Source organism: Lithobates pipiens, unplaced genomic scaffold (assembly GCF_037356315.1).
Source record: "Lithobates pipiens isolate NorthernLeopardFrog02 unplaced genomic scaffold, aLitPip1_a1.2 Scaffold_22, whole genome shotgun sequence".
NCBI classification, from domain to species: domain Eukaryota; kingdom Metazoa; phylum Chordata; class Amphibia; order Anura; family Ranidae; genus Lithobates; species Lithobates pipiens.
In genome coordinates this window covers 264,478,633-264,501,030 of record NW_027507784.1, presented here as the reverse complement: position 1 = coordinate 264,501,030, position 22,398 = coordinate 264,478,633, and the positions used below count along the sequence as shown (strand labels likewise).

General features: G+C 41.2%; 1 protein-coding gene across 2 annotated transcripts in view; it reads left to right on the top strand.

Annotated features, from left to right (window-relative positions):
• TECPR1 (tectonin beta-propeller repeat containing 1) overlaps positions 1–22,398 on the top strand; it is a 147,012-nt gene that overhangs the window by 90,337 nt on the left and 34,277 nt on the right. For both annotated transcript variants that reach the window (XM_077449041.1, XM_077449042.1), the window contains 4 exons: positions 1,142–1,316; positions 9,217–9,352; positions 16,923–17,015; positions 21,064–21,170. In XM_077449041.1, the coding sequence (XP_077305167.1) occupies positions 1,142–1,316; positions 9,217–9,352; positions 16,923–17,015; positions 21,064–21,170 (511 nt within the window). The remainder of the gene's footprint in view (positions 1–1,141; positions 1,317–9,216; positions 9,353–16,922; positions 17,016–21,063; positions 21,171–22,398) is intronic.

The window sequence follows — 22,398 nt, the reverse complement described above, 5'->3', positions numbered from 1 at the left end:
TAACAATTTTTTTAGGAAGTGGACACTGTCTGATAGAACTTGAAACAATTCACTTGATTCTCGTTCTCTGTTTATTTTCAGTGTTGAACAATATTTAGTCACAGGGTGATTTGTTTCAATAGATTGTATGTATTTGCCATCACTATTCATTTGGTAACATGCACTATATAATAATTTGTGTTAATTGATTTTGATACAAGTTATTTATTTAATTTTTTTTCTATTTCTGTATGCACAGGGTAGGGTTTGCACAGTGAAGTATCATTTAGTAATTCATGTTCACTGGAGTGGATTTATAGTATTTAATATTTTTAAATTCACTGGTGTGGATTTATATTATATTTAGCGCTGCTTATTCTATTGTTCAGATAAGGATTATTGTACACCTGTTTAGAATCTGCCATGCTGGTTGTACCCAAATCGATCAATGTATCAACTTGGGTACAATCAGCCTGTTCATAGATGGTTCAAATGTTGGCCAGTCCCTGCTGAACTGGCCAAGATTCGAAACATCTAAGGCCGATTTAAGCATCGGACAAATTTGAAAAAACACACTTTAATGTTATTATGATCGTGGCACAGTGTTGTGCATTCCTTAGTACACTCCGTGTACTCTAAATGCAGAGTGCATTGAATGCACCAGTGACCTTACTGTCTACTATATCTGTGAATATCTCTTAATTGGCGCAAATCTGAGTTTAATACCGCTTTAAGATAGTGTTGCAGTCTGATAAATGGGTAAAAGGAGATTGAGGAAATGCTTCCTTATGCCTGCAGCGGACTGGTGAAATAAATGTATTATAAATATGAAAAAATATCAAAAAACACACTTTAATGTTTGTTTGACACCTCATCCAGTGTATTTTTGTATTCTTCTGGTATATGCATCTGAAATTTTATTTTATTTTAGTTTCCCAGCACATCAAGGTTCAGATTTCTGACAACAGGTGTAGTTATAAATATAGATGGGGATACTCACATTTGCTCCTCAGATAATACATGTAGTTTATGGCCATAGGCTTTACCAAAACCAGTGCTATCTGAACTATAGCGTAATTTCTGTCTAGCTAATTATATTGTGTTATACTGTGCTGGAATTGAGCCGTAGCTTTATACCTTTTTTTTATTTATTTTTCTGTAGAAAATGTAAAATCGTTACAAGCGGGCCATGGCAGGAGGTCCCTCCTATCTCCTTGTGGGATGTCTCTATATGTCCAAGCAGAGGAGCTAAAGATGATGAACACATTTCTGTCTGGGCCATCAGCAACAAGGGGGATGTCTTGTGTCGAATTGGTGTCACTAAACAGAATCCTGCAGTAAGATCAATGTCTAGTTATACACAGTTTGGTTTTCACAGTGGTGTGGTCTTCAACAGAAATGTTGCCTTTTAAAGTGGTTGTAGCCAGTCCTATAGTCCTATAGCCAGTGATGTGAATAGCCTCAGATGATACACAGAGATTAAACAAATCTCCCTACATAAGTTTTCCATGTATAGCTGCTGTCTTTCCCTTTGTAGACTCTTTGAAAAGGGCAGATCTTATAAATCTTTCTTCCTCTTCCAGCAGTGGGAAGGGAGGCTGGGCTTACACTGTGTGAGAGCTGATTGGAGGAAAGGCACACACCCCCACTCGACATAAGCAGAGGTACATAGGAACGTGCAGAGGTACATAGGAATGTGCAGAGATGTAGTCTGAATAGACCAGCTCCTTGCTTGTCTCCTTCTAAGCTCCCTCCCCGAGAATTTAATCTTGTGTGTTGGGGAACTTGTCAGAAGCCACTCTGCTGATAACAGAGGAACAGAGCAGGAAAAAGACACAGCACTTAGAGCTTTGGAGAGAGATACGTTAACACTACAGATTTATACTATATTGCCAAAAGTATTGGGATGCCTGCCTTTACACGCACATGAACTTCAATGGTCTGTAGGATTCCATATTTAATTGGCCCACCCTTTGAAGCTATAACAACTTCAACTCTTCTGGGAAGGCTGTCCACAAGGTTTAGGAATGTGTCTTTGGGAATGTTTGACCATTCTTCCAGAAGCACATTTGTGAGGTCAGGCACCGATGTGGGCAAGAAGGCCTGGCTTTCAGTCTCTGCTTTAATTCATTCCAAAGGTGTTCTTTGTGCATAATTGTTCTGGGTCACTGACTCAAAGGCCAGTCAAGTTCCTCCACCCCAGACTTGTTCATCCATGTCTTTATGGACCTTGCTTTGTGCACTGGTTCAAATCATTTGGTTTAGGGGGGATTATAGTGTGGGGTTGTTTTTCTGGTGTTGGGCTTGGCCCCTTAGTTCCAGTGAAGGGAACTCTTAAGGCATCAGCATACAAATACATTTTGGACAATTTCATGCTCCCAACTTTTTGGGAACAGTTTGGAGATGGCCCCTTCCTATTGCAACATGGCTGAGCACCAGTGCACAAAGCAAGGTTAATAAAGACATGACTGAGAGAGTCTGGGGTGTAGGAACTTGACTGGTCTGCACAGAGTCCTGACCTCAACCCAATAGAACATCTTTGGGATGAATTAAAGAGGAGTCTGCGAGCCATACCTTCTCGTTTACATCCGTGCCTGACCTCACAAATGCACTTCTGGAAGATTGGTCAAACATTCCCATAGACACACTTCTAAACCTTGTGGACAGCCTTCTCAGAAGAGTTGAAGCTTTTATAGCTGCAAAGGGTGGGCCAACTTGAACCCTACAGACTAAGACTGGGATGCCATTAAAGTTGGTGTGCATGTAAAGGCAGGCACCCTAATACTTTTGGTAATAAAGTGTATCATCATATAGTTTTTAGCCCAAGCATTTTGCATCTGACAGTCCTAGGTCCTTGTTCTAGGTACATACTTTTTATGTCCAAGGATATTTTGGCATTATAGTGTATGTGCCTAGGTCAGATTTCATGAGTGAGATTTGCACATCCCCCGCTGAGCTGTTGTGTTCTGACAAGGGACGTCGGAACACTCCAGGCAGCACTCTCCGCCATTGATGGAAAGCGCTGATCGGGAGTCGGTCGGCTGCTGTTTTCCCACATACTCGTCCAACAGACACACAGGCCGAATGCCTGTAATAATTTTTTTTTTTGAACTGTCAAATGTCTCCTGACATTTGGCCTGTGTTTACCTGGCTTAAGCCACTTCTTTATAATAAGCAGCAGCTTTTTCACCCTGCTGTGTGCGCTCCTCCAGTGGGCCATTGTGTTTCCTATCAGGTCCGATAACTGAGCTGTCCAACAGCCAACTGCAGAAGCACACATGACAGGCTGACATGGCTGCTTCTAATTGTGAGGCAGTAGCTTAGTGTTAGAAAATCTGAGAATATTTTTTTACCTACCAAAATATTTGTAATGCTGCTTAGCCTTGTGATTCATATATTTGCCACTCTCTATAGCCAACCAGCCTGGTTTCAATTTTTTAATTTTCTCCTTATTGAAACACCTCTCTATTAAGTGGACAGTAATAATTTTGCTGAAAATTGTCCAGTAAGCTAGTATTAGATGGTGAGGTAGGAATGTTTTCACTACAAATAGAATGTGTCTGTATCGTACAGTGTGGTGGCAGGTATGTGTAAATCACAATACTAACCAAAAAGAATTACAAATTTGTGAGCGGGTATTTTTTTGCATACACCCATACTCTGTACTTTGTTCTTGTTACAATAGAAATGCCATATATACACAGAGTACAGCTGCGCATAGCCATTTAATTATACGGGAGGTGGAACGCAGGCAAGGGGTGGAGATACTGGATTTAAAGTTGAATTGGCTCAGGCTCCTGTGTGCATGCATCCTAAAAGATATTAGTGCAGAAATCTACCTGCAACAAAACCAGACACATATTTTTTTTTAGCAACTATACGTACCAGTGAAGAAATACACAGGCTAGAAAATGCTTAATTTGAGTCATAACATAGGAAAACATAATGTTAGATCCAGGTGTGTGCACAGAAATGCCTTTTTTATTTGTAGTGTTAGGTGGGTGCATTGTTGTGCATCAATGTGCTTTTATTTTGTACAGTGATATGCATTTGATGTACGTTAACCACTTGACCACTGGGCACTTAAACACCCTTAATAACCAGACCAATTTTCAGCTTTCGGTGCTCTCACATTTTGAATGACAATTACTCAGTCATGCAACACTGGACCTATATGAAATTTTTGTCCTTTTTTTCACACAAATGGAGCTTTCTTTTGGTGGTATTTAATCACCGCTGGGTTTTTTATTTTTTGTGCTATAAAAGAAAAAATACAGAAAATTCTGTAAAAAAATGAATTTTTCTTCATTTCTGTTATAAAATTTAGCAGATTAGTAATTTTTTCTTCATAAATTTTGGCCAAAATTTATACCACTACATATCTTTGGTAAAAATAAGTACAAATTGGTGGATATTATTTGGTCTTTGTGAAAGTTATAGAGTCCACAAGCTATGGTGCCAATATCTGAAAATTGATCACACCTGAAGTACTGACGGCCTATTTCAATTCTTGAGAACCTAACATGCCAGAAAAGTACAAATACCCCCCAAATGACCCCTTTTTGGAAAGAAGACATTCCAAGGTATTTAGTAAGAGGCATGATGAGTTTTTTTGAAGTTGTCATTTTTTCCCACAATTCTTTGCAAAATCAAGATTTTTTTTACTTTTTTTTTTTTTTCACAAAATTGTCATATTATCAGTTTATTTCTCACACAGCATATGCATACCACAAATTACACCCCAAAACACATTCTGCTATTACTCCCGTGTACGGCGATACCACATGTGTGAGACTTTTACACAGTCTGGCCACATACAGAGGCCCAACATGCAGGGAGCGCCATCAGGCGTTCTGGAGCACCCAGGACAATTCTGACATTTCTCTCCTACATGTAAAAATCATCATTTATTTGCTAGAAAATTACATCGAATCCCAAAACATTATATATGTTTTTTTAGCAAACACCCTGGAGAATACAATGGTGGTCGTTGCAACTTTTTATCTCGCACGGTATTTGCGCAGCAATTTTTCGAATGCTTTTTTTTGGAAAAAAAACTGTTTTGTGCTTAAAAAAAAAAAAAACACAGTAAAGTTAGCCCAATTTTTGCATAATGTGAAAGATGAAGTTACACCGAGTAAATCGATACCTAACATGTCACTCTTCAAAATTGCACAGGCTCGTGGAATGGCGCCAAACGTCGCTACTTAAAAATCCCCATAGGCGACGATTAAATTTTTTTTTTACTGGTTATATGTTTTGAGTTACAGAGGAGGTCTAGGGCTAGAATTATTGCTCTCGCTCCAACGTACGCAGCGATACCTCACATGTGTGGTTTGAACACCGTTTTCGTATGTGGGCGGGACTTGCGTATGCGTTCGCTTCTGCATGCGAGCACATGGGGACAGGGGCGCTTTAAAAAAAAAATAAAATTTATTGTTCATTTTACTTTATTTATTTTAGTTTGACATTTTTTTCCCCAAAAATAAATTTTTTGATCACTTTTATTCCTATTACAAGGAATGTAAACATCCCTTGTAATAGGAATATGGCATGACAGGTCCTCTTTACAGTGAGATGTGGGGTCAATAAGACCCCGCATCTCACCTCTAAGCTGGGAAGCCTGAAAAAAAAAAAAAAAAAAGATTCTGGATTTGATAGTATTGGCGAGTCGGTAGAAGCACCGGAGGGCGGCGGGAGGGGGGGGGTGTCTATGGCTGGGTATTGCAGGGTATCACCGACTATGGCTGGGTATGGCTGGGTATATCAGAGTATGGCTGGGTATCGCAGAGTATGGCGTCGCAGAGTATGGCGTCGCAGAGTATGGCGTCGCAGAGTATGGCGTCGCAGAGTATGGCGTCGCAGAGTATGGCGTCGCAGAGTATGGCGTCGCAGAGTATGGCCTTGCAGAGTATGGCCTTGCAGGATATTGGAGGGTGTTGTAGAGCATTGCAGAGTGTTGCACGGTATTGGCGGGTGTTGCAGAGCATTGCAGAGTGTTGCAGGGTATTGGTGGGTGTTGCAGAGTGTTGCAGAGCATTGCAGAGTGTTGCAGGGTATTGGCGGGTGTTGCAGAGCGTTGCAGGGTATTGGCGGGCGTTGCAGAGTGTTGCAGGGTATTGGCGGGCGTTGCAGAGCATTGCAGAGCGTTGCAGGGTATTGCAGAGCGTTGCAGGGTATTGCAGAGCGTTGCAGGGTATTGCAGAGCGTTGCAGACTATTGCAGAGCGTTGCAGACTATTGCAGAGCGTTGCAGGGTATTGCAGAGCGTTGCAGACTATTGCAGAGCGTTGCAGACTATTGCAGAGCGTTGCAGACTATGGCAGACTATGGCAGACTATGGCAGACTATGGCAGACTATGGCAGACTATGGCAGACTATGGCAGACTATTGCAGACTAATGGCAGGGTATTGCAGAGTTTTTGCAGGGAATTGAGGGGTTAATTTTCGGTGAGCAGCGATGTGGGCACTGCAGATGCAGCCCACATCGCTGCTGACACCGATCTCCTCCCCCTCCGCTGTTCCGATCGGTACAGAGAGGGGGAGGGAGGAACCGGCGTCATAACATGACGCCGGTTTGTTTACAAGTGATCACTCCGTCATTTGACGGAGCGATCACGTGGTAAATGGCCGCGACGAGCGGCCGTTTACCGTGATCCGTGATGCGCCGGGTCCTGTGGACCCGGCGGTCACGGATGCTCTCGAGTGCGCGCCCCAGGGGGCGCGCGAGAGCGGAATTCTGGGAGGACGTCATATGACGGCCTCCCACAGTTAAGAAACCGCCCTAAAGCCGTCATTCGGCTATAGGGCGGTTATTAAGTGGTTAAGGAGTGATGATGTGTGATTTCAATGGATTTTTGAACTTAGAATTTGGGATGGATAAGGTGAATGGCCATTAACCAAGGCTTTTTACTACCAATTGCCAATACATCAAAGCACATTATATGTGTATTGTGATGCCCAGCCATTGACCTCTATGGGTCTCCCAACTTACTAACAACACCCAAAACAATGGTTGTATTTTTCCAAAAAGACTGCACTACAGCACTGGGCACATAAACTTTTAGACCCCTTTCACAGATGCTCAATGCAGGCCTGTGGAGCAATGGATGTCAGCGGTGACATGTCCACTGAAATCTGATCCGCTGAATCCAGATGGATGGAAACCCTATTTTCCATCCATCTGGTGGATCGGATGAAAACGGACAGGCGGATCGGTTTTTCATCCAATCCCCCATAGAGGAGAGCAGAGCTCTGACGGGTCTATCCCTGCACAGTGAGCAGAGACGGACCTGTCATCCGCTGGCTCAGAGGGGATCAACGGAGCAATCTCTGAGGAGCAGGCGGAGTCCGTGTAAATGGAGTGTGTGAAATGGGCCTTAATGTTTTGGAGAAGTTTAACAAATGCATTTTGGCAACAGTGTAAATTGACCCATGATGTAAAAAAGGAATGTTTATGACAGAAGTTCTCTAGTCTAAAGGAACAAATTTCCTGTTTTCCATAAATTGTTTTACCCGAAAAGATTAGAGCATTTCAGGAGATCTTCAGAACATATGGCACAGACTGTAATTACCAATGAAAAAACTCATTTTGGTATCACTTTTGGTCTACCTTAACAGCTAAGCTGTTTAAACATACAATGTTCTTATTTAATTTCCTTTAGGCCTCTAGCACACTGCAGCTTGAAAAAGCTCAGTACAGCTTTTTTTTTTTTTTTTTTTTTTTACCGAGCTCAGATATAGCTCATTAATTGTAACGTTGCGTATGCACACAGGCACGCAAACAAGCGCCATTCATTGTTCAGTAAAAAGAATTAATAGAAAAATATGCCTTTTTGGTCAGTAATTTACGCCTCATACGCACAAGGGCCCGCAAATGTCCATTTGCATATTGTACAGAACAAGAACGTGAAAATACATTTGCGCAAAACTGCGCAACCGCTTAAAAGCGAAAATATGCGCAAATATAAAAAAACCAAAAAAAACCCCGCCTGAAATGACCTCTGAAAAAGTAGATGCTCAAACAGGAGTATCGTGTGAAAGGCCTTAGATTTACCTTGAAAGATTTAGTGCAAGGGCCTGCCTGATTGCATACCAATTGAATATGTTCAGGTTTGACCTCATATTAAAAAAGAGGAGTGGTGGTCCTTTGTTTCCTTTTGCTGAGCACAACAGGTTCACTTTATCGTTGCCCTCTTTGCAGCTCATATATGCCTTCTTTTCACTCCTACACCACCACTGGTAGCAAAGGAATTACCTGTGTAAGATACGAGTCAACGGAATCATCTCGTGCAGTGTTATGGACTTCCAATGTAACAGTGCTGATTGTTCCAGAGCTGTCACATGGAGTAAGTCAACATTCTCCTCCATGCATAGAAGTCCTGGGTATTTCCTTCTGGTCCCAGTGCTGAATTCAAGAAGCCGTGTAGCGAAGAAAAGGCAAGTATCTTTTGAGGAGGGTGGGGGATAGAGGCATATTACTTTTTTCATTTATTTTTTGGATAGGGTGGAGAGGGCTTAGAACACGTTGGTTTTTTTTTTTTTTTCTGTCTTTGCCCCCATTAGAGATTCAGTCTCTGTATTTGTCCTGTTTACCATCATCACTGAAAGTGAAGGTAAAGGAAAATCCCAAATTTTGGGTTGTCCCCAGAACAGGAATAGTGGAGATATCTTGATTGCCTAATTGATTTTATATCTGGTTATACAGGCTTTATACAGCGTTATGACGCAAATCATTACCATGGTTGGCTTAAATTTTCACTCTAGCGTATGCTTGTAATGGAAAGTCTAATTCCAAGCAAACTCTAAGCGAAAATCTAATCTCACCCCCATTCTAACACTATTCTATCTACCCTGTAATAGAAAAGATGTCTATACTTACCTATTCTGAAGCCGCTCAGATTCGGTCACATTATTTTGTCCCATCACCGGCTTCAGTGTAGAGCAGAGACAGCGACCAGGGCTGCGGAGCCTGGACGATGAGGTCACCCATAGGCTTACTATGGGGCCGTTGTTGGCTGTCCCTCCTCTACATTGAAGCTGGTAATGTGACTGGACCAGAAAGGCTTCAGAATAAGTAAATATAGACATGTTTTATTTAACGAGGTAGAAAGAATGGTCTTAGAATGGGGCTGGGTGTAGATTTAGGCTTGGTAAGAATTTGACTGGAATTACACTTAAATATCACTATTCGAAAAAAAAAGTTAAACATTTTTTGACATTTCCCATGTCCTTGTAGGGTTCCTCATGGCTCCATGTTGGCACAGACCAACCCTTTGTTTCTGTGTCTGTGGGAGGAGGATATCAGGTATGGGCTATCGCTCGTGATGGATCTGCCTTCTATCGGGGTTCAGTGTCCTCCAGTCAGCCAGCAGGTAAAATCTATCAAAACTTCCATATTCCATATAATATGATCAGCATGTGAAATATATTTGCTTGTTGTAAATACATTTTTAATAAGTCTTAATGTTTTAAAAAACTTGCTTGTGTTTGTCATTTGTAATTGTATGTGTATTTTAGGGACAACAATATTTACTCAATACATATTCAGGCTTTGCCTCCTGCCTTTCTGTACAACACAATGCTTTTGCTTTTACTGTTCACTCTCACAATGCAGGTCTATGAGTCAATTGCATCATTGAAAACAATTACAAAATCAATATGCAGTTGCTATCTTATCAGTTGTCAAAGAAGATTACATGACCGCCTATCAATCATCGCTCAGTTCTCGGTCAGCTCTAAGCAGACAGTGGAGACTCTAAAATACTGCTCTATTGTTCTGCCCCTCCAGCACTCACTGGATTGCCAGGTAGGAAAGGATGGTTACGACTGTCTCAGAGTTAGGCTGCCAACCAGGTATCTGTGACGGCTCTGTGACGACAGCCAGCAACAGACTTTAGCCCACCGTCAGCTGATTTTGAGTCATAGGAGAGCACAAGTTAGTGCACTCCTGTGACCCACAAGAAAAGTATTGCCAAAAAACTAAATTTAAAAAAAATTCCTTATAGGCTTACACATGCATTTGACAAGATACATATCTGGCAGTAGAAAGGAGTACATAGTCACAGTTAAAATAGATAAACCTATGTTGGTGTATGTAACATTATAGTACGAGAACCGTAAGTTGTCAATTCCACATCCCTCAGAAAGGATATTCCATCAGCCATGTGTAAAACATACTTATCCTTCAAGTAGAAGTCAACAATGCAATGATAACTCAAATTTATTGAAATTAAAATTCTCAATGAAAATGCACTAGACAGCCTAACACAAGATAACTAATATAGAAATACAACATATGAGTATGAAATCAGGGAACGCACCTGCTAGTAAACTGAAATACAGATACATTGAAAAGAGAGAAAATCCTCTATGGATAGAAGCTGTAATTGCATTTCTGTAATAAACCATTTTTTTATTAGACATAACACACACAGCCTGAAATGTCACTCTGGAGCCTTACTTTATGCTGTGGATGGCCTGGGGCAATTCTGGCAGCCATGTGATGGGGTAGGCGGTGCACATTGTGTGGCAGTAAGTAAATAGCACACTCATATCAAAGGTGACCTTCTAGCAGTCTTAATAGAAAAGCAAATATGTGTCTGTCTCAGTGGCAAACAGACTAGGATATTCTACAAACACACTAAAACTGATAATCACGATATAAAAATAAGTCAAGAATAATGTTCTTTTCCAGCAGGGCCTGTGCATTTATCATTTTTCTTCTATACAGGAAAGGGCAACATTTGTCAGGTTACAAAATATCAATAATACAGTCTTTTTAGAGTTTGTTCATTTAATAGATACGTTATGGAGGGTGTGGTTGCGTGACCTTGTAAGATCCGGCACCTCATCCCTTGTGTTCGTAGAATGCAAAAAGGGGATTGGATAGTGATTTTAACAGTGCCCAAGTATGTGGAAACTATATTTATTACTTAAAACTTATAAATTTTATCACATGAATATATGGCCAATCACAAACATAAGGTGCATAACATTTAAGCAGATCAAATATACAGACAGTGGTACTGGCCAAAGTATCCATATGCATGGAATGGTCACTGATGCTGGTCAAGTCCTGTCAGAAACCATTAATCAGACTGAGACAGAAGTACAGTTAAATCTCACGTGTTTAATAATAATAATAAAAAAAGGTAAACAGAGTAAACATAGTCCAAACATAACCAGAGTTCAGGAACCGGGACAGATAGTCAGACAAGCCAAAATGTCAGGGAGCCAGAGATAAGCGTAGTAGAACAGCAAGCAGGATCTGGAGCCAGAAGGAATGTCAGCCAAGCAAGTCTTTAACAGGAACACAGGAGAGCGTCTCTAGAGATGTGACCAAGGCAAAGGCAGAGATCATCTGGACTCGACGGCTTAAGTAGGCAGGACTGACGAGCAGGATATCATCAGCAGGTGACTCACTGTGGAGAGATAGGAGCTGGCAATTAGCCGAGAGCTGAGTGGCCAGCTCAGAGAAGGAAGAGCTGAAGGAAGGGCTTCACGTGTTTGCCATACAATGGCTTCTTCAGGGGATTATATAGTCACCCGTGTTCAGCAGTGGCTCTGATAATGATAAACACAATCAAAATTAAAATAATAATATAATCTAATATTGTGTGACCAAACTATATTATATTTTTGGTCACACTGTATTGGATTATAATATTTTATTTGTGATTATTGTAATTTTGATTATGTGTTTATCATTATCAGAGCCACTGTTGAACACTGGTGACTATATAATCCCCTGAAGAAGCCATTGTATGGCAAAACATGTAGGGACTTGACCAGCACCAGTGACCATTCCATGCATACGGATACTTTGGCCAGTACCACTGTCTGTATATTTACTCTGCTTCTATTTTATGCAAGTTATGTTTTATTAATAGATACGTGTAACACATGTCTATAGCATTTCTAGTCCTCCTGCTCACTGGGCATTTTAAACGCCGCTTTTAGAGGAGTTTTGCTGGTTCAAAACACCCCTCTGTTAGTCTATGTGTACATGCACACATAGACATTTACGTGTGTTTAGAGGCAGAAAAAAATGCCTGATGTGCCTAAATGCACTTAAAGTGATATTAAAGTCAAAAATGTTTTTCTTTTAAAATAACGACCATGCTGCACTTGCCTGCTCTGTGCAGTGGTTTTGCACAGATCCTCCTCTTCTTGGGTCTGCTGCTGTCCCTACTGGCCCCTCCTTCCTGCTAAGTGCCCCCAGAGCAAGCAGCTTTCAGTGGGGGCACCCGAGCAGGCTCGCTTCTGAGCTGCGGCTCTGTGTATCCATTTACACACAGAGCCATGGCTTGACCACGGCCCTCCTCTCTCCTCATTGGCTCACTGGCTGTTGTTGACAGCTCAAGGTCGGGCTCAATTAAGTATTTGGGGGAATTCTGCACACTGAAGGTTTTATACCTTAAGGCATAGAATGCATGAAGGTAAAAAACCTTCAGCCTTTACAAACAAAAGCCAGAAGAAATTAATGTTCTACCCAATGAAATTAATAAACTCCTAAGCACTTGATGCGCTTAACCACTTCCCGACCAGCGCACGACGATGTACGTCGACAGAATGGCACGGGCAGGCATATTGGCGTACAGGTACGTCCAATATTCAATGGCGCCCGGCGGCGCGCTCCCACGCTGGTCGGGACCCCCGTGAGTCCGGTCGCGGGAACCGCGGACTCGATCGCCGCGGGCATCCCCGCGATCGTCTCACGGAGCGGCTGAATGGAGGAAATGCTGTGTAAACAACATTTCTCCATTCTGCCTAGCAACTAGTGACGCTGATCTCTGCTCCATGTGATTGGAGCAGAGATCAGTGTTCACTAAATGAAAGCCCAACCCCCCCACAGTAAGTAACACACCCCTAGGAACACTTAACCCCTACACTGCCACCCACTGGTTAACCCTTTCACTGCCAGTGTCATTTACACAGGAATCACTGCATTTATATAGCAGTGATTACTGTATAAATGACAATGGTCCCAAAAATGTGTCAAAAATGTCCGATGGGTCCCCCACAATGTCGCAGTCACAATAAAAATCGCTGATCGCCGCCATTACTAGTAAAAACAAAAATAATAAAAAATTATTAATAAAAATGCTATAAAACTATCCCTATTTTGTAAACGCTATAACTTTTGCGCAAACCAATCAGTAATCGCTTATTGCGATTTTTTTTACCAAAAATATGTAGAAGAATACGTATCGGCCTAAACTGAGGGAAAAAAATGTTATTTTTTATATATTTTTGGGGGATATTTATTATAACAAAAAGTAAAAAATAATGCGTTTTTTTCAAAATTGTCGCTCTATTTTTGTTTATAGCGCAAAAAATAAAAACCGCAGGGGTGATCAAATACCACCAAAAGAAAGCTCTATTTGTGGGAAAAAAAGGACGTCAATTTTGTTTGGGAGCCACGTCGCACGACCGCGCAATTGTCAGTTAAAGTGACGCAGTGCTGAATCGCAAAAAGTGGTCTGGTCTTTGACCAGCAAAATGGTCCGGTCTGCAAGTGGTTAAACACTTTTGTAAAAACATGGTTTTAGCCCTGTTTTTGATACTGCTTTTCTCCTGCGAGGAGAAAGGCATTTAGAAGGCCTGGGCAAATTCCCAGTGCGCATGAGGTCTTGTACTAAAACATGGAGTTGTAGGGCTAAAACAATGCAAATTGTACATTTTAATACCCTGCTGCCAATGCACAGTAATTGGCAATGGAAATCTTTGCCTGCAACAGAAAACTGCATGGAGTGGACAGCTCTGTATTGTTTTATGCATTGATGCTGAATATATTTATTCAAGATGATGGTACACATTCCAGCAATAATCTGGACAATGAGAGATTCAATGGAGACATACCTTTTCCAACTATTCTTTGGTAATTGCTTTCTTGGAAAGACAGCCTGTAAGCATTTGAAATGGCAAATTATAGCATAGTAAGAAAAAGCTTCTGTCAGGTTAGGGTTGTAGGGTTTATGTAGCTTATAAAGTTAGAACTTTTTAGATCCCTAAATATAACAAATTCACAGTGTTGTCCCAGTTTCTAAATCTGGTCCCCAAAACAGGACCACCAGCATAATTTACCAGTGACTTCCTTGCTTTAATAATATTAAGGCCACTGTACCCATCCCTCCCATAGACATTTATGAGAATATAAAATGATCATATACACTACCTACATTTTTTTTATTATTCCAAATGATATGACTGTTTAGAGGCCTGAGAATTCAAATAAACATTAAAATAGTGCTAAAGGCTTTGGTTTTTTTTTCTGCAATGAATCGGTATTGATGAATTCAGCTCAAAATAATAACTGATTCCATTAAAAACATTCTGGAACCTCTACTTTTATATCAGTGTGCCACTTTTCTGATTTTCCAGTCTGGAGGTGCGCTGTCATTCCTTCCTTCACAGCCGGCTAATCCACCTCTTCGGGACTAAATGTCCCATATTTAATAATGCCATTGCACATATGTAGTGCATGCAAGCTACTTTACACAGTTTTCTCAGGCTGCCTGTGCTTGTCAGTGAAGTCAGCACCATTGAGTGGCTCTATAAGACTAAGCTTTGCAAAGTGTACAGTCTATTTGCCTTTAGTAAATCAACCCCTAGATTCTGGATGATCTTTTTTTAGTATTTTTGCTTCACAACTGCAGAGATCAACAACTTGAACTGCAGGAGGGGGGAATATGCAGTTTTTTTTGTTGCAGAGAGACCTTTCTTTTAATTATTAATCTTTAAGTGCCCCAGTCACTATGAAGTCTCAAAATAAATTAATAGAGATTGATTTATATATATATTTTTTATATTCAAACTGTTTTTATTAGAACAAAAAGACAACATTTTATAGATAAAGCATTATCGGTAATGTCAGGAATAGATGACAATTTTACCTGAAAGAAATTATGATCAGACATTTCTTGTACAGTAATTTGCGTGGTGAGACACCTATTGACACATATGACAGTAAAGCCAAATTATGTATTGTACATCTTGTAATCATTTTGCTCAATATAGAAGATCAATAGGTTAGTAACAGTAATGTTAAAGTGTGAGATCCTAGGTAAGCAATGGTGATACCATCAGTCGAAGGTTTCTGAGGCTTGTAGCCACCTATCCCAGATTTTCCCATACTTGGCTGGGCAACCCCTGTGTGTGTATAGATGAGCTTCTTATATTTCAAACTGTTGTTCACTTCACTTAACCAAGCGCTAAACTCAGGTGGAGTGGTTCTCATCCATTGCCTTGCTATAACCTTTCTTGCAGAGAAGAGCATTTCATGGAACAAAAATTTTAGTAAATGTATTCATTTCTGGTTCTGGGTATATTCCCAAGAGGCACTGCTTTGTTTTGTAGAGTAAGGGGGAAACTCATTGTGTCATGGAGAAATTGTACAATCTGTGTCCAGAAGCCGTGGATCTTGGGGCAACTCCATAGTAAGTAATAAAACATTCCCGTGGCCTGGTTGCCCATTGCACAGTTGGCAAATTGGTCCAGTTTATATCTGGATACTCTAATTGGGGTAAGGTATGATCGGTGGATTATATAGATCTGCCTAAGTCGGTCAGAAAGTTTGGGAGACACTAATTTGCAGGTGTCGAGAGCATCACTCCAGTCCTCATCCTTGATTGCCCCCCACATCATCCTCCCATTTAGCTTTTAATGCGTAGGCTGACTTAGAGCAGGAGGGCAGTAGAAACATGCTATAGAAGGTTAATATCAGTTTTTTATGCTCTGGGCTATGTATCGCCTCCATAAAAAGGTTAATTTCCAGTTGAGGGTTACTGGCTAGGAATTGCGTGCTAAAGGCATGCCGAATTTTTAAGTACTGTATCTGAAGAACATGCAGGTGGATAAACCGTACTCGGCCTGCAGCATGTCAAACATTTTCAGTCTTCCATCAGAGGTTAGGTGGGATAGGTAAAAAACTCCCTTGGATCTCCATAGTTCCGAACAAAAATCCGGAAAGGCCGCATTGTTCCACAGCGGGGTATGCTCGTGTAAGAGGGGCAACTGTGGAGCTTAGTTGTCGCTAGGTCCCATATGCATCTATAGTGATATAGTAATGATGCTCTATCAACCGCTGACTCTGTGACCGTTACTCTCCTCATGACAGCAAGGAGGTCCCCAGTTGAGTGTGACCATCTGGGGCATAAAAATTTTGGACAGCAGCACCATTTTGACAAGGTTTATACGCCCCATAACCCCTAACGGTAATCTGGCCCATACTTGGGTCTTGTTGCTTGAGCATCTCAAATAGAGGTTACACATTTAGCTTGGTATAGTCAACAGGTGTCTGGGTGATATGCATGCCCAAATACTTGATACAGTCCACTCTTTCTAGGGGAAGGTGGGCCTGGGCTTGTGATGTAGGGAAGCCATCTAAGTGAAGTATTTGAGATTTATCCCAGTTAATTTTGAGTCCTGAGAAGGAGCCAAAATGTTCTATTAAGGCCAGTGCTGTGGGGAGTGCATCTGAAAACCTGCCAATATACAGCAGTGCGCCGTCTACGTATGTACTAACCTTCTCTTAAGGATCCCACATGTAGCCCACCACTGCAGGGTGGGAGCGTAGTGCCACAGATGAGGGTTCCGTAGTGAGGGCATACAACAAGGGGGACAAAGGTCACCCCTGTCACGTGCCTCTGGTGAGGGGGAACTGTTCAGAAGTCCACCCGTTGGCTATCACTTTAGCCGCTGGGTTCTGATACAGATTGATTCATATTTACATTTCATTTACACGTGTGCAAGCATATTGAATATCTGTTTCCTCCACCGGGTGCTCTGCCTTCTGTGTCACTACAAGTTGTATAAACCAGTGGGAGGAACCACAGCTGGTTTATGAAATTGAGTAATGGTAATGCCCTTGTAAGTAACAGACTGTAATGTAAAACTGGGTTTGACTGCTTTGTATATCTCATGTTTTTTGTTTGTGTCCAGGGGACTGCTGGTATCACATTCCTTCTCCACAGAAGCAGAAGCTACAGCAGGTCTCTGTAGGTCAAGCCTCTGTATTTGCGGTGGATGAAAATGGTAAGTGCTGTGCCTTGTCCTCCGTAGGTATGTCCTGTCTAACACATCTGTTCAAATTCTGCAGTGTATCAGAAAGTGTTGTTCCGCTTCTGACTATAAATACACCTTACGCAACTAGGGACCCGCTGATAGAGATAGTGAAAAGGAGCAGTTTAGAATAGAATCTTCTCAACCCGTTTAGAAGACTTCACATTAAGAAATCATTTATAGAAACTGAAATGAACAGCTGGAGGTTAGGTAGGCCTTAATCATCTATTACAGTGTTTTGTCCCTTTTTATATGGATAACTTACCCTGGGTTGTTTTGTTCTTTAGGAAATCCATCAATGCTTATAGCAAGATTTTATCTGAAACCGATCTCTCTCACATTGCCAGAAGTCCAATGAACCCCAAATTTTTCCTGTGAATTATGCCGATGTTGAACTGAAGTTTCAGCCTGTATTATCATCCCTGCCCTTTCACTTCTGTGAATGGCAAAATGCCTCCCCCCCCATGTTGGAGAGACAGGGGAAATAGTCTGTAGTCTGAATCAGGAGTAAACAGTCTAGGGTGACAACACTGCTATTTCATAAGTGCAGTACAGTGAGTGAGTGTTGTCACCCCCTAGGACACAAAGGACTGCTAAAACTGGAGAGTGCAAAATCTTGTGGAGCTCTGCATAAAAACGAATCCACTTCCAGGATTTTTTTGTCCAAGCTTAATTGAACAAGCTGAAGTTAGATGCTGATCGGCTAACATGCACAGTTGCACCAGATTTTGCACTTTCCAGTTTTAGAAAATCAACCCCAAAGTGTGTTATTAGCAGGCTCGTCAGGTGAAAATGGAAAAACTGATGCAGCCACCACATCAAAGGACTGGTAAGCTGCAATATATTACATTTTTTTTCCTTGGTTTAGATGCAGTTTAAAAACTCCATGTATTAGTGAACTTTAAAGTGGTTGTAAACCCATAAAAAAAAAAAAAAAAAACTTACACCTTCAAGACAAAGGCATAATGATCTAGTATGGATAGCATACTAGCTCATTATGTAATACTCACCTGAGAAGCCCTTGTTGCACTGGCCGGCGACATCACTCCCGGGGGTCTCTTCCGGGTATCGCGGCTTCGGCGCTGTGATTGGCCAGAGCCACGATGACGTTACTCCTACGCATGCATGCGGTAGCGGCACACTCACTGAAGCAACGGCACATACGATGAGGTCAGCACATGCAAATACAGGGGATATCTTCGAAACCGTGCAGGTTTAGGAGATATCCTGGGTAGCTACAGGTAAGCCTTATTATAGGCTTACCTGTAGCGAAAAGTGGTCTGTAAGGGTTTACAACCACTTTAAATGGTTCATTTTGGCCAAAGAGGATCCAAACAAACTATTTCCATCACTAAAGCATGCAGTGGCACTCAGCACCGTATGTGGCCTCAGCTACAAGCAGTATATAGCGCTGTGTTCTGGCAGCGGGGTGGGGATTTTCTGTCTGCTCACAGAACAAAATGGAGTCAAGGTGGACGATGCTCAGCCATTCTCAGGAAGCTTTGTAATTTTTTGATTGAGCACAAGGCTTCCTCTAATTAGCTGAGGCAGGCAGATGACATCTTGAGCTCCAACTACGCCAATCAGAGAAAGCGGTGTTTTTATTCAGAAAGTAAAAAGCTTTGTACAAATCACTGACCAGTGCTCAGGCCGACTCTATTTTGTTCCGAGAGCAGGAGGGGAAGTCCCCATCCCATCACCAGATCAAAGCACAATATACTGTATGTAGCTGATGCTACATACAGTTTATATACCGTGGATATAAAAAGTCTACACCCCTCTGTTAAAATGTCAGGTTTCTGTGATGTAAAAAAAGTGAGACGAAGATGAATCATTTCAGAACTTTATCCACCTTTTAATGTGACCTATAAACTGAACAATTTAATTGAAAAACAAGCCAAAATCTTTTGGGGGGGAGTAAAAACAAAAAAAAACTAAAATAATGTTGTTGCACAAGTGTGCAACCCTTCTTATAACTGGGGATGTAGCTGTGTTCAGAATTAAGCAACTACATTCAAACTCATGTTAAAAACCTGCCATCATGTAAAGTGCCTCTAATTAACCCCAAATAAAATTCAGCTGTTCTAGTAGCTCTTTCCTGACATTTTCTTAGTCACATCCTACAGCAAAAGCCATGGTCCATGGAGAGCTTCCAAAGCATCAGAGGGATCTCATTGTTATCATTGTTAAAAGGTATCACTCAGAAGGTTACAAAAGAACTTCCAAGGCATTAGATAAACCATGGAACACAGCGAAGACCATCGTCTTCAAGTGGAGAAAATATGGCACAACAGTGACTTTACCAAGAACTGGACGTCTCTCCAAAATTGATGAAAAGATGAGAAGAAAACTGGTCAGGGAGGCTGCCAAGAGGCCTACAGCAATAATAAAGGAGCTGCCAGGAATATCTAGCAAGTACTGGCTGTGTGGTACATGTGACAACAAACTCCCGTATTCTTCATATGTCTGGACTATGAGGTAGAGTGGCAAGAAGGAAGGCTTTTCTTAGGAAGAAAAACATCCAAGCCAGGATCAATTTTGCAAAAACGCATCTGAAGTCCCTAGGGGGAAAATGTGTTCTGGTCTGATGAAACCAAGGTTTTACTTATTTGGCCATTTTTGACCATTAATTAAAAGGTTTGTTTGGTTTGGTGCAAAAACAACACTGCACATCACCAAAAGAACACTATACCCACAGTGAAGCATGGTGGTGGCAGCATCATGCTTTGGGGCTGTTTTTCTTCAGCTGGAACAGGGACCTTTGTCAAGGTAGAGGGAATTATGAACCATTCTAAATACCAGTCAATGTTGGCACAAAACCTTCAGGTATCTGCTAGAAAGCTGAAGAGGAACTTCATCTTTCAGCATGACATTGACTCAAAGTATACATCCAAATCAACAAAGGAATGGCCACCAGAAGATTAAAGTTTTGGAATGGCCCAGCCAAATCACCGACTTGAATCCGATTGAAAATCTGTGGGGTGATCTGAAGAGGGCTGTCTGTACACAGAAGATGCCCTCGCAATCTGAAAGATTTGGAGTGTTTTTGCAAAGAAGAGTGGGCAAATATTGCCAAGTCAAGATGTGCCATGCTGATAGATCTATACCCAAAAAGACTGAGTGCTGTAATAAAATCAAAAGGTGCTACAACAAAGTATTAGTTTAAGGTTCTGCACACTTATGCAACCATATTATTTTCTTATTTTTACTTCCCTCCACCTAAACGATTTCAGTTTGTTGTTCAGCTTAGCTGTATAGTTTCTAGGTCACATTAAAGGTGGAAAAAGCTCTGAAATTATTTATCTTTATCTCATTTTCTAAATATCACAGAAACCCGACATTTTAACAGAGGTATGTAGACTTTATTTATATCCACTGTAGAGTGCTAAGTTCACTAAAACACAGAGGCTAATATCCAGATTAACCACTAGCTGTGTCACCTGCCAAAAGGTTTGTACAGTAATTCAGTTCAGCCAGTCTTGTGTTTCAGACAGCACATCCAGGTCTGTGACCTCAGTGCTGGGTACGCCTGAAGATGGATAAGGCATTCAGGATGTTTCATTATAAAGCCTTGGGTAAGAAATCTTCCACTTGCCTCTGTCTTGCCCAGACATAATTTTGCACAATCCTGGGTTTCGTTGCTGTTTTTCTTCTACCCACACACTTCTGGTTCCTGTTCACTGTCCTGCAGCATGTTTGTAGAATGCCAGCAAGCACATAGTCGTTTTCTGCAACAGTTTTGTAAGATCTTTTGCATTTTTGTCCATCAGAAACTGTGGCACAGCGAATCTTTATTGCCCCAGGCCACACTAAACTCAATGTTCATGTATTCACCAAATGACTGGGCCTGTATTAGAGGCATCCACTGATCCAACGCCATACCATTCCTGTATCAACAGATCATACTCTTTGGTTTTTGTACATACGTACATAGAGTCTGGAACATGGCGGTCACTGCCACTAGGTGCACTTTCTTTTTGTAGCTTGTCACCATTACTAATATCTTTTCTTTTTCTTCCAGGAAATTTATGGTTTCGCCAGGGTACCACTCCAAGTTACCCTCAGGGATCCACCTGGGAGCATGTGTCAACCAACATTCGCAAAGTATCCGTTGGCCCCCTGGATCAGGCAAGTGATGTATAAATATTCTATTGTGTGTCATAAGCGGATAACTCTTTCATATAATGCCAGTTATCTGTTGATTGATGAGAAATTAGCACAAAGTGTTATACCTGTGATCTTGCTGGGTATGGGAAGGGAGTGTCTGGCCACTGTCTTTAAAAAGCCAGGGTAAATGTAAAACAAAGGCCACAAAAAGCTTTAGGGGGCTGTACGAACTGTAGGTATGAGCAGACTGCCCTCAGACATGAGTTCTAAGTCCTTGAAAATGAGCAGTTGCATCACATTTAGCCTGTACAGATATAGAGTAGGTACACTGCAGACAGGATACCAAGGCAAGGTTGAGAATAAATACTACCATGTCCCCATTTTTTCTATTATCTAGAGGAACCAGACAGGGCTGCCCTCTGATTCAGAGGGGATAGTTGGGTTTTGTCGTCCAGGCAGGGAGGACTAAATTGCCCTCTATGCAGATGATGCTTTGATTTTTTGGGGGGATACCTCAGGTTCATTAGTAGAACTAATGACACTGATCTCTGCATTTGGGGTATTCTCAGGCTTCCAGATCAACTGGAAGAAATTGTTGCCATTGGATTGAAAAGCAACATTGTTGCCATTTGATATGGAAATTTCTCTGCCTGACTAGGCCTCACAAATACAAATTAAACATAGGGTAAATATCTGAGGCGTGAACCTTAAACCATTAATGCTTACATTTAGGGATAAATGTCGGAGTTGGTGTAAATTTCCACTGACAGTGATTGGTAGAGCGAACTTTATTAAGATGATCTGGATCCCGCAGCTACTTTATATCCTTCATAATACCCCCATTGTCATTATATCACACTGGTTTAGGATGATAGAATATTTTTTGAGAAATTATTTGGCGGAAAAAAATCTCGTATAAAAAGAACCAATGTTAGCTAAAGATGCAGGAGTACTCGCTATTTCATATATAAAAAGTAATTTTTATATTGCGTGATGAGCTTTCTTTTTCTTTTGAGATCGGCATTTTATGATGAATATTAAGGAGAGAAAGATATAGAATTCTGAGGAGTGTATAGTACACCTGAAGGGGGTTTGCGCTTCTTACCATCATTGTCTCCATCCATTGAAGCAAATTAATCGGCATATGTATATGGACTTTCTATACAGAGATCACAAGTTGAGTGTTTTTTTTTTTTTTTTGTAGTGCCCATATTGCATGCAGCATATTGTAACACATACATATTTTTTG